Source organism: Centropristis striata, chromosome 10, assembly GCF_030273125.1.
Source record: "Centropristis striata isolate RG_2023a ecotype Rhode Island chromosome 10, C.striata_1.0, whole genome shotgun sequence".
Taxonomy (NCBI): Eukaryota; Metazoa; Chordata; class Actinopteri; order Perciformes; family Serranidae; genus Centropristis; species Centropristis striata.
The window spans coordinates 36,900,461-36,916,731 of NC_081526.1; the positions used below are offsets into that span (position 1 = coordinate 36,900,461).

The 16,271-nt window shown below is 39.4% G+C and overlaps 1 protein-coding gene across 1 annotated transcript; it reads left to right on the forward strand.

Annotated features, from left to right (window-relative positions):
* The first annotated feature begins 1,641 nt into the window (after positions 1 to 1,641).
* On the forward strand, positions 1,642 to 11,354 carry prkag3b (protein kinase, AMP-activated, gamma 3b non-catalytic subunit). Its single transcript, XM_059342285.1, has 11 exons — positions 1,642 to 1,773; positions 3,919 to 3,979; positions 5,220 to 5,450; positions 7,126 to 7,184; positions 7,424 to 7,469; positions 7,559 to 7,613; positions 9,113 to 9,239; positions 9,332 to 9,497; positions 10,219 to 10,256; positions 10,478 to 10,624; positions 11,238 to 11,354. The coding sequence occupies exons 1-11, from the start codon at positions 1,756 to 1,758 to the stop codon at positions 11,352 to 11,354; spliced, it is 1,065 nt and encodes a 354-aa protein (XP_059198268.1). The 5' UTR covers positions 1,642 to 1,755.
* The last annotated feature ends 4,917 nt before the right edge of the window (positions 11,355 to 16,271 follow it).

The following is a 16,271-nucleotide window of genomic DNA, read 5'->3' on the forward strand; positions in this document are numbered from 1 at the left end:
CACACAGACACAGACACAGACACTTCCTCCTCCTGCACCTCCTCCTCCTTCTGCTCCACCTCCTCCTCCTCCACCTGCACCTCCTCCTCCTCCTCCTGCTCCACCACCTCTTCCTCCTGCACCTCCTCTTCCTCCTCCTGCTCCTCCTCCTCCACCTCATCCTCTTGCAGCACCTCCTCCTCCTCCTCCTGTTCATCCTCCTTCTCCTTCTGCACCTCCTCCTGCATAACCTCCTCCTCCTCCTCCTCTTCCTCCTGCTCCTCCCTAACTGTGTCAGAGCTGTAAACTATAAATATCTGGTCTCATCTCTCTGTTAACTGAAGTTATATTTAGAGGAACTCTTTATTCTCACAGATAAAACATGTGGACATTCTGCTCTGAGCTCCATTTAATGAATGAAGGCAGTAAATTAAACTGTATCATGTCCAGGTGAACTGAATGTTTCATTTATATTCCTGAGAACTTTGATCTGGATCAGGACGATCTGTTAGAGTGTGAAGAGTTAAAAACAACCAGCACCACTGTAACTTGCCTTTAGTTTCCCTCTGGACATGTTTGTTAGTGACTTGTTGAACAGACTGCTTCAGGTTTTACACTCTATAAATATCTGCTGCTGAAACCTGAACGCCTCATGGCTTTAAAGCTGCAGAGGATCAGCTGTTCAGCTCATAGTTAGTTAGTTAGTTACTTAGTTAGAGCAGCTGTTCTCAACCTTGGGGTCGAGACCCTAATTGGGGTCGCAAGATGATTTCTGGGGGTCGCCAAATCATTTTGGAAGTCAGCTCTGTCTCCACTGTGTTAAAGTGTTCATGTGTATTCGTCTCTTTGGTCACTTAATGTCTTTTTGTGGTCATTTTATGTTATTTTTAGTCATTTTGTGTCTTTTTTTAGTCATTTTGTGTCTTTTTTTGGTATTTTTTTTTCTTTTTTGGGTTATTTTTTTTCTTTTTTTGGTCATTTTTGGTATTTTTTTAGTGAATTTGTGTTTTTTGGGGGGTCATTTTGTGTATTTTTGGTCATTTTGTGTCTTTTTTGGTCATTTTGTGTCTTTTTTTGGTCAATTTGTGTCTTTTTTGGTCATTTTGTGTCTTTTTTTGGTCATTTTGTGTCTTTTTTTGGTAATTTTGTGTCTTTTTTTGGTCAATTTGTGTCTTTTTTGGTCATTTTGTTTCTTTTTTGGGTGATCTGAACTGTGCATGTGAGATTGTGTTCAGTGAGCGGGGGTCGCGGACAACATGCATGTTAAATTGGGGGTCGAGACTCAAAAAGGTTGAGAACTACTGAGTTAGAGAAACATCTGAGCTTCTGATATAAAATTCAGAGATGATAAATCTAATAATCTCAGAAAATAAAGCTGCAGCCTGTGCTGCCCCCATGTGGCCAAACATGGAACCTCCTAGATAGATAGATAGATAGATAGATAGATAGATAGATAGATAGATAGATAGATAGATAGATAGATAGATTATTATTATTTCTGCTCCTGAAGTGATGATCTGTGGACATGTCCCCTCCTCTCTCTCTCTCTCTCTCTCTCTCTCTGTCTGAATGCCAGAGGTCTCTCACCCCTCGCTCCAGATTTAGCTCTCAGTGTTTCCCAGACATTCAGACCAGCTGCTGCAGCTCAGAGTCCGTCCCGTTCCTCGCTGTCCCTCCCTGCTGCTCTCCAGTCTCGTCTCGTCTCTGTCATGGTGCTGCTGGTGAGGACTCGGTGGACGGACGGCTGACGGTTTCTCAGAGAGCTGCAGCTCAGACATGGAGCCTCTGGCTGAGGTAGGACTGCTGACTCACACACACACACACACACACACACGACCCTCTGATCCGTGTGTGTGTGTGTGTGTGTTTGTTTGTATGTGAATCTTCTTTCAGTTGGAGCTCTGACAGGAAGTTATTTAATCTGTTTATATTTAATAAATCAATCTTTATTCACAGCCTTCAGGAGTGTTTAGAAACATGTGTAGAAAAAGTGTAGAAACATGCTTGATGTGTCATAAAGACATTGATTTTATTTTTTTTTATTTTCTTCACAGATCAACTCAGACAATAAATTAATATAAACAGCAGAAAGGGACTCATATCAAACACATTTTAAATATTTTATTCATATAATAATTATCACTAAGAAAATTACAAGAGTGAATTAATTCAAATATATATATGTATATGTATATATATATATATATATACATACACACTTTTTTCTACTGGTTAAAGCTCAATTAATAAATGCAGATATTAAAAAACGCAGCTAGAAACAGAAGAATGATTCACTTTTAAAGTCTTTCTACTGATTTAAACTGACAGAACATTCCATCATCATGTTCAGTTCTATATCTGAAACTGATTTAATCTAATTATTGTACTTATCATCCTGAGACATCTGAGACGTCCTTGTCTCTGTCCGTCAGAGTCACAGAACACTGTAAACACTATAAACACAGTAAACACTGTAAACAATGTAAACAATGTAAACACAGTAAACACTGTAAACACTGTAAACAGACACACAGACACAAAGCAGAATGATTCTGATGTCTGAACCTACAGAAAACGTTTCCAAACTCAGGATTCTTTAACCTGAGGATGCAGCTGCAGATCAGTGACAGTGAAGCTCTGCAGGGCATGCTGGGAGTTGTAGTTCTAACAGGATTCCAAAGCTTTTTCTAGTTTCCTATCACATCAATTATATTTTATTGTTTTTAGTGTTTTACATATACACAGTAACACACAAAGATAAAGAAAACAACAATAATAAAGCTCTATAATATAAGCTGTGGTCACAATGATTACATCTACTCTCAGTGACATCAGAGAGTCAGAAACACTTCCATGTTCTCAGGAATATGAAACTTGTTTCTTAGAGTTGAAGACGTAAAGTTTCATTCAGAATCAGTTTGAACTGGTTGAGAGTTTCATGATTCCACTTCAACAGGATGAATTTGTCCACCACACACCACATTATTCCAGTCTGTTCCCAAAAACAACACAAATTGACCAAAAAAGACACAAAATGACAAAAAAAAGACACAAAATAACAAAAAAAAAACGTAAAATGACCAAAAAAAACAACAACAAAATTATCAAGAAAAGAAAGAAAGAAAGAAAGAAAGAAAGAAAGAAAGAAGAAATGTGAAACTTATTTCTTAGAATATGAGTTTTAGTTAAAGTAATATTTCATTCGTTCAGGTGCTGACGGTACGGTCAGGTGTGTTCAGGGGCTGGTGGTGCGTTCAGGGACTGATGGTATGTTCAGGTGCTGACGGTGGGTTCAGGGACTGACGGTGCGTTCATGTGCTGACGATAGGTTTAGGTGCTGATGATACGTCCGGATGCTGATGGTGCGTTCAGGGGCTGATGGTGCGTTCAGGTGCTGACAGTACGTTCAGGTGCTGACGGTGCGTTCAGGTGCTGACGGTGTGTTCAAGGGCTGACGGTGCATTCAGGGGCTGACAGTGCGTTCAGGTGCTGACAGTGTGTTCAGGGGCTGACGGTGCATTCAGGGGCTGGCGGTGCCTTCAGGTGCTGACGGTAGGTTTAGGTGCTGATGATACGTCCTGATGCTGATGGTGCGTTCAGGTACATTCAGGTGCTGATGGTGCGTTCAAGTGCTGACGGTGCGTTCAGGTGCTTATGGCACTGATTAACAGCTCCATTTTTAAAAGAAATAAGCAGAGCAGACTGAGACGAGAGAATCGAGAACTAGAAACCAAAGAAGAGAAGACGGTGGACCTCTTTGGACTCAACGTGTTGGTCCGTTGTCAGTGAATAATCAAGGAAGAGTCACAGAACTATGAACGTCACATCGGAAACGATGTGACGCTTCACAACAAGGTCGTAGTGGAAACACGCCTGTGGTTTCTTGCTGTTGTCTTTTTTAAAGCACTAAACAGATAAAATGTTTGATTTAATTCTCAGGTGCCGCTGTTTGAGATGGACGAGGACGAGGAAGAGGAAGTTCTCTCGATGAAGAGCCGAGGTCAATATCAACACTTTGTTGTCACTTGGGACATTTTCCACCAGAATTTGTCATTTTTCACTTTTGTTTTGGCTGTGATGCTGCATATTGCATGATTTTGGAATTTTTTTTTCTTTTTAAATATATTTTGGAGTTCAAATTTTCTTTTTCCTTATGGCTCTATGATACACTGTGGGCTGAAAATGTCCACTTCCAAGAAAACGCTATAAAAACTAACAGTAAAATGTTAGCCTGGGTATACCCATACTGCCTTGCGTGCTCGATATCATTTTGAACTGCCAAGGGGTCCAGAAACTAAAGCCGTTTCTTAGCCCTGTTTTAGGATCCAATCACAGAACGGGGAGGGTAGATGGTGTTTTAAATAATTTAGAGCGAAAGTTTATTTTAAAAAAACAACGTTTGACTTTAAACTCCTGTTTCACCACCAAAAAGGATGTTTTAGCCTTGCTTCCAACTGGATTTGGCCAAAGCTTAATCTACCAACTAGCGCAGCTACCGCTCGCTGCTGTAACCACGGTGATCTGGCTATGAGCCGGGGGACAGCGGAGCCCCCAGAGACCCCCAGCAGCTCGTCTATTACCCATAAAATCAGTGGATGTGTGTGGCTGAAGGACATGAGGGGGGATAAGGCGTAAAAATAAATAATCTTGCAGAAAGAGAGAACTGGAGAAGCAAAGCAGCAAGCAACACACACACACACATACACACACACCAACACTGCCGGTATACTGTGAGCTGAAACTACAGAGCAGCCAGAGTCAGAACATGCTGCAGAAAAACGTTGCAGAAGCAGAATTGAGCTTTTTAGTCTCAAAGTAGAGATGCTAGAGGGCTAGTCTGGCTATGTAAACATCAATTTCTGTCGCTCTACATACGTCATCTGGTATAACTGATCTGATTGGCTAAGAGCTACCTACAGACGCTTTTGATAGACATTCTAAGCGCCCAATAAACGGCTCCGGAGGATCGTAAACCACGCCTCCTCTACGGAGAAATGAACGGCTGGTTTCCAGACTAATCTCATTTGTGATTAGTCTGCTGTTAGCCAGGCTAGTAAAAGGTAGAAAAATATAATAATCCGTAAAGGTTTTATTGCATTTTTTTGGAACTTGACAATTTTAGCTTTAATGGCCTTAAAGGGAGTAAATGAAAGTGACCCCAGAGGGTAATAATATAGTATTTAGGTCCCGTGCTCTGTCTTTGCCATCACACCTGTTTACTCCCTGTTGTCGTGCTGCAGGAGCGTGCACCTACACCTCCCAGGGCGCGGCGCCCCCTGCAGGCTCCGACCCCGACACCTTCACCTACATGAACTTCATGAAGAGCCACTGCTGCTACGACGCCATGCCGCGCAGCTCCAAGCTGGTCATCTTCGACACCACGCTGCAGGTGAAGAAGGCGTTCTTCGCTCTGGTGGCGAACGGCGTGAGGGCGGCGCCGCTGTGGGACAACAAGCTCAAGTGTTTTGTGGGTGAGACGTCACAGAAATCTGTCTGGAGCTCTGAGCTGCAACACACATTACTCATTGTACTGCATTATAACAGAGAAAATAGACTTTACATTTTTAAATCATTACGTCTGAAGAAAAAAAAAGACACGAAGTGACCAAAAAAGACACAAATCGATCAAAAAAGACAGAAAATTGCCAGAAAAAGACACAAATTGATCAAAAAAGACACAAAAACGACCATAAAAAAGACAAAATGACCAAAAAAAGACAAAAAATGACCAAAAAAAGACACAAATCAATCAAAAAAAGAAACAAATTGATCAAAAAAGACACAAAATATCCAAAAAAGACACAAATTGATCAAAGAAAGAAGAAAAATGACCAAAAAAGACACAAATTGATCAAAGAAAGAAGAAAAATGACCAAAAAAGACACAAATTGATCAAAGAAAGACACAAAATGACCAAAAAGACACAAAATGACCAAAAAAGACACAAAATGGCCAAAAAAGACACAAATCGATCAAAGAAAGACACAAAATGACCAAAAAGACACAAAATGACCAAAAAAGACACAAAATGACCAAGAAAGACAGGCGACTTCACATAAGTCTAACGCTCTGATCTCTTTAACTGCAGGATTATAAAAATGGGGGAATATTTATATATTTACATTTTTAAACCGATTAAGCCGTCTAAAAGTGTGCAGAATGAACTGTTACCGTAAAGAGAACACTGAGTTCTTCAGCTGGTTCACATGTCGTCTTTAATCTGTGTGAGCCGGTCCAGAGGCTCAGGGTTCAGGTTTCTGTGAGTCCTGCTAACATTTAGAGGACAGCAGGTCAACACGGAGACATTTGAGTTGAATTACAAACAGCTTCTGAAGACGGAGACACGCAGACGATCAGAGCGAACATGAGGAGACTCATCACGACTCAAACACTTTAACTAATGAACGTTTCATACACAGGAAACAACACAATCTGTTAGTTTACATTCTCACCACAGAAATGATTCTCAGGATACGAGACAAATGTCCTGACAGGAGGACAGACAGACTCACTCACTCAGGCTTTTATTTTATTATGAGCACCGTCTAATATAAACATGTTAAATCAGCCTGTTTTCTCCAGTCTGACTGATAATAACTGACATTACTAATACAGACACCAGAATCCATCCTGCTGGGCATGCTGGGAGTTGTAGTTCTGACTGGATTTCAAAGGTTTTTCTAGTTTCTAATCATTTTTCAGTTTTATATATATATATATGTATATATATATATATATATATATATATGATGATGATGATGATATATATGTGATCTGCATTTTTCAAGTTTAAAAACTTTTTTCTTTCTAAATAAAGAAGAAACGTTATCTGATATAATTTCTTGGAGTTGTAACTGATTATTGATCAGTTTGTTTAGGGATAAAAATCACAGTTTATTAAATTAAGGGTTTCATTTATTATTATATTTATCATATATTTTTAGAATGTATTATTATTATTATTATTATCATCGTTATTATTATTATTCATTTAATTTTAGTTGTTGTTCTTCAGTTGTTTTTTTTCAGTTGGTTTTTATGTTATACTTTCTTTAATGTTTAAAACTCTTCTCTTCTCTTCTTATCTTATCTCTCTCTATCTGTGTGTGTGTGTGTGTGTGTGTGTGTGTGTGTGTGTGTGTGTAGGGATGCTGACCATCACTGACTTCATCAACATTCTGCATCGTTATTATAAATCTCCTCTGGTGAGTCTGAAATATTCTGTCTTGTTTAAATTGATGTTTTATGTTACTTTTTTTTTTTTTTTTACTATTTCTTGTTATTTTATTGATGCTCTTTCTGTTTCTTGCTGCTGTTTACACACTGAACATCTTATTTTATCTGAAACACATCAGGAGTGTAAATCTGCTATATTTTCATCTCTTATTATACAGACAACAACATTTTGGATGAAAACTGTTTTAACGTGCTGTTTGTTGTGCAGGTTCAGATCTACGAGCTGGAGGAGCACAAGATCGAGACGTGGAGAGGTTTGAACACAAACAAACGTGAACTTGAAAAATGTATTTCTTTCCAAACATGATGTAAATAAGATAATAAGTTCTGTTTGTGTGTGCAGAGATCTACCTGCAGTACTCCTTCAACAGCCTGATCAGCATCACTCCAGACTGCAGGTCAGTCTTCATAGTTTCATAATTTAAAATCCAATATATCATATAAAGCACCACAGCAGCTTGATTTCACTATAAAACATGTAAAAAATCAGCAGAGAGAAATTCATGCTTTCAGAAACTTTTGACATTTAGTAGATTTGTGTATTTTGTGCGATTGTATGTCAGCACTTGTGTTGTGTTGCTGCTTATTGTGAATCTAGTGTCTCAGCCATCCGTCCTCTGAATGCTCCAGGTTTCTAGTTTGTGGTTGTAAAGTTTCATGAGGCTGTGATTCTCCTAGAGGTCCCAGCAGCTCATTTTATACACTGAGCTCTAGTTTTACTCACTAACATCATCATACATGAAGAACATCGGGCAAAATAACACATTTACTGCAGGAGAAATACTGTTTCTTGCCCCAAACTGAACTGGAACTGAATTTGCATAAAGGCATGTCTGTAAAGTGACTTGTGGGGACCAATAGAACCCATTTTACACTGAGCTCAAGTGTCACTGCACAGAAATGCTACTATGGGGACTAACATCATCACACATGAAGAAAATTGGGCTCATTGATCCACAAGAGTCTCAGCTTTCCAGTCAGACCCGATTTATGCAGCTCACAGATTGTTCAGGGACCCCAGGATGCACAAAGATTCACACACAAGAGGACACAACAACACATTTACTGCAGGAGAAACACTGCAGGTTATCAGCATAAAGTGGGCATGTCAGTAAAGAGGAGACTTGTGGGTTATCAACATAAAGGGGGCATGTCAATTTCCTACCCGATTTATGCAGCTCACAGACTGTTTAGGGACCCCAGGATGCACAAAGATTCACACACAAGAGGACACAATAACACATTTACTGCAGGAGAAACACTGTCCCAAACAGCATCTGATAAAGTGCATAAAGTGGGCATGTCACGTCTAAAATGCAATCTGGTCTCACAGGAATCCGTGGAATAGCCACGGAGTCACTCAAATTTCCGTGAAACTGACACGGATTTCGCTACAATGCAAGTTAATGACAGTCATATCCCGTGGCTATTCCATGGATATTTGTTCCTATTGGTTTGTTCCAAGTCACGTGACTTTCAAGGTCCCGGCGGTCAGAACAAAAAACATGGCGGACAGTTCTCTCATTTTTAGTGAAAAAAAAATCAATATTTTGACTTAGTTTCTGCATAAAAATGGATTTTGATCGCATTTCTAGCGAGAAATATATGTTTTATTTTCTAAATATTCACTCGGTGAATGTACATAATCACTTTGTGTGTTGGAATAGCCACGGGATATGACTGGCATTAACTTGCATTGTAGCGAAATCCGTGTGAGTTACACGGAAATTTGAGTGATTCCGTGGCTATTCCACGGATTCCTGTGAGACCAGGTTGCTAAAATGTCTTGTTGCCTCTCCTGATTTGTGCGGCTCACAGACTGTTTAAGGACCCCAGGATGCAGGAATAATAAATGTACTGTGTCCCTATAATAAAGTGTGTGTTTGTGTCTCCTCAGCCTGTTTGAGGCGATCTACTCTCTCCTGAAGAATAAGATCCACCGGCTGCCGGTCATCGACCCCAACACGGGGAACGTCCTGCACATCCTCACACACAAACGCATCCTCAAGTTCCTCCACATCTTCGTGAGACTTTCTCTCATCATTTAAACATTGAACCACGTTTAAAACTCCTTCTGACCCCTGAGGAGAGACTCGCTGACTGTCTCCTCCTGCAGGGCTCCATGGTTCCTAAGCCCAGGTTCCTGCAGAAGCGGATCAGCGAGGTCTCCATCGGGACCTTCAGACAGATCGCCACGGTGCAGGAGTCCGCCACCGTGTACGACGCGCTCACCATCTTCGTAGAGAGACGAGTGTCGGCGCTGCCCGTCGTCAACCAGGAAGGTCAGACTGACACACACACACACACACACACACACACACACTGACACACACACACACACACACACACACACACACACACACACACACACACACACACACACACACACACACAAGTTAAAAAAGACTAAAAAAGCTAAAAATAAAGAATCAATTTTTTTTCAATTTTATTTATATACCCCAAAATCACAAATCACAGATTTGCCTCAGAGAATAGGCATTGTAGAATCTGATAATGTAATAAATTCCCGATAATGTGATAACCCTAATAATGTAATAAAAATCTGCACTTGAGTCCATTGAAAATGTAATAAAACCTGATAATATTACATTATCAGGTTCTACAGGCGTTAAATGACATAAAAAGATACAAAATTGACTAACAAAACAAACAAACTCACACAAATACAGTCTCTCTCTCTCTCTCTCTCTCTCACACACACACACACACACAGTTTGATTCTGAAACACTTTGAATGAATTTTAATTGATCTTTTTTATTAATGTTATTATTTATAATTCATTATTATTATCATTATTATTTTTATATATAATAAATATAAATATAAATTATTATTTATCTAATTTTAATTTAAGTTTCTTTTTTTTCTGATTTTTTTACAATGTTGATTTTCTTTAATGTAAAATTTATAAAACTTTTCTCTTCCTGTCTTATCTCTATATTATTTTGTCTGTGTGTGTGTGTGTGTGTGTGTGTGTGCAGGTAAAGTCGTGGCGCTGTATTCGCGGTTTGACGTCATTGTGAGTTTCACACATTTAAAGATTTCACTTTGTCACCCAGTTAAATATTTGTTTTGTTGTTTTTGTTGTTGTTTTCTACTTGTTGACATTTTGTTGATCCTCTTTCTGTTCTGGGACTAAAATACAAACACTTTAATGTTGACAACAAATTTATCAGCATGTTGAAGGCAGCTGCTGTTGACAGATTATTTAGTTGTTGTTGTTGTTGTTGTTGTTTTCAGAACCTGGCGGCTCAGAAGAACTACAACAACCTGAACATGACGATGAAGGACGCCGTGTCGTCCCGAGCCTGCTGCATGGAGGGAGTCCTCAAGTGTTACCCCCACGAGACCCTGGAGACCATCATAGACCGCATCGCCAGGGCCGAGGTCACACACACACACACACACACACACACACACACACACACACACTGTTTGATTCTGAAACACTTTGAATGAATTTTAATTAATCTTTTTTATTTATGTTATTATTAAAAAAGCTACTTTTCCCCCCCAGATTCACCACTTTAAATCTCATAAATCTGCGCATATTTTTCTCATAGATTTGCCACTTTAATCTCGTAAACTTTTTTCTCAAAATATTATTTTTGTATGTTTCTTTTTTACACATTCTGGCAGTATATAATATCCTCCAATATTCTCGAGGGTTGAAATTTGGAATTTGCAAGTATTTAAATGAGTGCCCTATTAAGGGTTAAAGTGGTGAATCTGGGAGAAAAAAGTTGCTTTTTTCCACTTTTTTCTCTGCAGATTTGCCACTTTAAATCTCTTAAATCTGCGATTTTTTTTTTCTTGTAGATTTGCCACTTTAATCTAGTAAATTTGCAACTTTTTTCTCGAAATATTACCTGAAGTTACCAAATATAGTTCTTTGCCTGATAAAGGGTTAATGATATCCATTGATGTATAATTCTGCTGCACCAGACTCCATTCAGAAAACCATCATTTCCTGCTGACTGTGTGTCTGTCTGTGTCTCAGGTGCATCGTCTGGTGCTGGTGGACAGGGACGACGTGGTGAGAGGGATCGTGTCTCTGTCTGACCTCCTCCAGGCTCTGGTCCTCACTCCTGCAGGTATTGATGCTCTGTACTCCTAACAACAAACCTTCACTCATCCCTCGCTCTTTCTCTCCGTCCCTCGTTATCCCTCCATCCACCTGCCGGTCCTGGACAGATTCCTGCTGCTGGACACAGAGACGTCTCTCTTCTCTTCAAACAACCCTTTACAGGAATAAACGTCCTCATTAAACAGACGTCATCTGAAGCTTCACTAAAGATCTTTTCTCACGTCTCCGTCTCCTTCAAACAACAACCTCATCAGGAACATACAGCCTCACTTTTCCTGTCAAACTTCTAAAAGTTGCCAGAGCTGCTGTGACTCGTCCTGCTGCCTCTCCTCACTGTTAGACACTTAAAGGTGCTGTATACGATGGGCAGGACGCCTCCCACCTCCGGGCTCTGAGCTGAACCTGATGTTACTGGGGTTAATGCACACCTGGCTGTGTGCACTGCAGAGTCCTCACAGTGACACAATACCAGACATTTAGTGATCTGATCTAACACCAGTGAAATTCTACAATTACCAGTTTAGAAATCAGAAGACAGTGAACCTGACCTGCATCCATATCTCTCATCCCATATCTCTTAATGCAGTAAAAGAACTAATAACTCACTGTGAAATGACTCCACTGCAGTAAAAGTCCTGCACTCAAAACTTACTGAAGTAAAAGTACAAAAGCATTAACATTTACTTAAAGTATCAAAAGTAAAAGTTCTCGTTATGCAGAATTAATCCACTCAGATTGTTCAAATATGTTATTGTATTGTAAATTGCAGATTTTACGAGATAAAAGGTGGCAAATCTGCAAGAAAAATGTTGCAGATTTATGAGATTAAAAATTGCAGATTTACGAGATTAAAAGTGGCAAATCTGCAAGAAAAATGTCACAGATTTACAAGATTAAAAGTGGCAAATCTGCAAGAAAAAAGTTGCAGATTTATGAGATTAAAAATTGCAGATTTACGAGATTCAAAGTGGCAAATCTGCAAGAAAAAAGTAGCAAATGCACAAGATTAAAAGTGGCAAAATTGCAAGAAAAATGTTGCAGATTTACGATATTAAAAGTGGCAAATCTGCAAGAAAAATGGCGCAGATTAACGAGATTAAAAGTGGCAAATCTGCAAGAAAAATGTCACAGATTTACGATATTAAAAGTGGCAAATCTGCAAGAAAAATGGCGCAGATTTACGATATTAAAAGTGGCAAATCTGCAAGAAAAAAGTTGCAGATTTATGAGATTAAAAATTGCAGATTTACGAGATTAAAAGTGGCAAATCTGCAAGAAAAAAGTCGCTGATTTACACATCCGAGTTTAGAAATCAGACAACAGTGAATCTGACTCCCCCAGACTCCATTCATATAAACAGTCATTTTACTGTTTTTACACTACACACACACACACACACACACACACACACACACACACACACACACATACATGTGCAGCAGCCCACCACCACAACAACAACAACAACAACAACAACAACAACAACAACAACAACAACACAGAAGCTGGAGAGCATGACTTTATTCTGCTGAGGATGCCCAGTAATAATGCCCTCTGTGTTCTGAGGTCGTGTGCAGCACCTTTAATCTCAGTTCAGCCTCCTCATTAAAGTCCTGCAGTCCGTTTGTTCTCCACCTCGTCTGCGCCTCCACGCTGCTCACCTGTCAGGTAGGACGCTCGGCACGCTGCTGCTGGCTGCATCCTCTCAAACAAACAGTCTGGCCTGTTAGAAACAACACACCAGGGGGGAACTGGTACCTTCTGTCTGAAAGAGTTAGAGCCAAAACACAGAAGAGACCTTCAGCTTTCTCTCACCTAAACAGATATATTTCTGATAAACTGGTGAACGTGTTGTGATGTGTCGTACCGTTCTTGTCTCTGTTTCCATCATCACATTAATGACGTGTGGCTCGTTAATGTGAGCGTTCAGTAGTGAGCATGTGACAGAATCTGATTCCTTGCGTCTCCATCATTGAATCTGTTGAGGTTTTGTTGAAAATTCATCTCCAGAGTAACATTTATTACCGTGATGTCACATTTAGTCCTGAATGTTTCTGTCCCTTTGTTAGAGGTTCATTCAGACTTTTGGAACAGTAGAAACTGATTATGTTTATTTGCTCTTATTTAAAAGAGAATCGTGAGTTTCATCAGCAGACAGAATCAGGCTGCAACTAAAGCTGGACTTTAGAAGGTAATATTAGATTTTTTTGGAGCTTTTATGGCTCATTATTACGACGCATATTAGGGCCAAGTATGAAAAAAATGAATAAAAATCAGACCCGGGGAAGGGGGGTAATATTTAGAGAAAAATGTGCAGATTTACGAGATTAAAAGTGGCAAATCTGCAAGAAAAAAGTTGTAGTTGATTTACATGATAAAACATGTCAAATCAAGAAATCAAGAAAAGCGCTATATAAATGCAATGTATTAATATTATTATTATATATTTTTTTAAATCTGCAAGAAAAAAGTAGCAAACTGACGAGATTAAAAGTGGTAAATATGCGGGAAAAAAGTTGCAGATATACAAGATTGAAAGTGGCAAATCTGCGGGAAAATAGTTGCAGATTTATGAGATTAAAAGTGGCAAATCTGGGAGAAAAAGTAATAGATTTACGAGATTAAAAGTGGCAAATCTGTGAGAAAAACATTGCAGATATACGAGATTAAAAGTGGCAAATCTGCGGGAAAATAGTTGCAGATTTATGAGATTAAAAGTGGCAAATCTGCGAGAAAAACATTGCAGATATACAAGATTAAAAGTGGCAAATCTGCGGGAAAATAGTTGCAGCTTTATGAGATTAAAAGTGGCAAATCTACGGGAAAATAGTTGCAGATTTATGGGTTGCAGATTTATGAGATTAAAAGTGGCAAATCTGCGGGAAAATAGTTGCAAATTTATGAGATTAAAAGTGGCAAATCTGCGAGAAAAAAGTCACTGATTTACAAGATTAAAAGTGGCAAATCTACGAGAAAAACGCCTATGGTCCATACTGTTGCACTTCCTCACTAACGTGTCCGTGTGGCCTTCGCTGCATTAACCTAACCTAACCTAACCCTAACCCGGGCAGCATCTGTGCCGTGTTCAGGTTCTTTGACTTATAAAAAACACTATTTTTCTGACTTTTTTCTTTTTTCATCTCTTTTCTCATAAATCTGCTACTTTTCTCTTAAATTTGCGACTTTTTTCTCTAAATATTACCCCCCTCCTCCAGGTCTGTATTTTTTTAAATTTTCATTCTTGGCCCTAATACGTCGTTGTACATTATTCCTGTTGGTTTGGAGCAGAATCTCTCCGTCTGCTTATGAGGATCTCGTGATGTGAACACGTTGGGCTGAAAACCTCACAAACAAAGTCTTCGTCCTGTCAGCATGTTGTTCCATCAAATCAGATTCAGACGTTTCACTCCTGTCACTCTGGTTTCATCTGAACCCAGACATCTGTCAGTCAGTTTTTGAAAAATAAATTGTGATTAAAACTCAGCCTGAATGATTGGTAGAAAGGTAGAAAAAACAAACTCTCTTAAACATTTCTATTTACGCTCTTATTTTGAAGAGTGTTTGATGATCATCAGCAGACAGAATCAAACATTCAGATTTCAAAGCACCATTATAGATGAGGACCATCTGATACGACTGAAAGCTCCAGAGCAGCCACTGAACGCACCGTGTGGTGAAAAGTCAGCATGTTGTTACATCATCATGATCATTTGAAGCGTTCATGAGAACAAACAGAAAACAGACAATCAGTTCCTCTGATACGATGAAACAAACAGACTGTTTGCTGCCTGTCACTGTGAATATTTCATATTTTATAGATTTCATTGTTGTAAATGTTTATTAAACTTGACTGAACGTTTGTTAATGTGACATTACAGGTATTAGTTTTTCTCGATTGCTAAGACACATTTCTTGAAAGCTGCTCTCCTTTTCTCTCAACTGTGAACACAAAACCCAATTTTCAAGCTACATTCACAAAATCTCAGATTCTTCTTGCAAAACCAAACTTTCACCTCAAAACAATCTGTGCTCAAAACTGAACCACCTTGACCACCTTGACGAACTTGACCACCTTGACCAACTTGACAAACCTGACCAACTTGACCAACTTGACCACCTTGACCAACTTGACAAACCTGACCAACTTGACCAACTTGACCACTTTGACCAACCTGACCACCATGACCACCATGACCACCTTGACCACCTTGACCACCTTGACCACCTTGACCAACTTGACCAACTTGACCACTTTGGCCATCATGACCACCATGACCACCATGAATACCTTGACCACCTTGACCACTTTGACCAACCTGACCACCATGACCACCTTGACCACCTTGACCAACTTGACCACCTTGACCAACTTTACCACCTAGACCAACTTTACCACCTTGACCAACTTGACCAACCTGACCAACTTGACCACTTTGACCAACTTGACCAACTTGACCAACTTGACCTCCTCTCACACAAACTCTTCCTCTTAGATTTCTATCCATTGTAGGGCCTCACCAACCAGCTCTCTGAACTGGCTTATATGTTCCCTCACATCATTAGCCACAAGTGTGATCAATTTCGAGTTGTTGTGTTCAAGTGGTGACACTTGTGCTTTAATTGTGTTTGACTTTTGTCACCTGTGCTCACCATTATGCAGCATGGTGCATCACAATGAAAATGTGTTGGCAAGTTGTGTCTAAACAGGTGAAAAGTGCTGATGGTTTTGCCAAAAGAGTGATTGATTCAATCAGTGGGCTCAGGCAACTGAGCATTTGGTTCAGACAATAGGGTTTAGTGTTTTAGCAATTGAGAAAAACTGTATTTCAGTCTCTAAAGTTAAATCTGGTGTCTGGATTAAAGCTTAAATAAGTGAAAGTTTTTTTTCTGTTCTTATTTATATTTTTATCTCATCTTTTCCAGATATTTACGAGGGATCAAACTTTC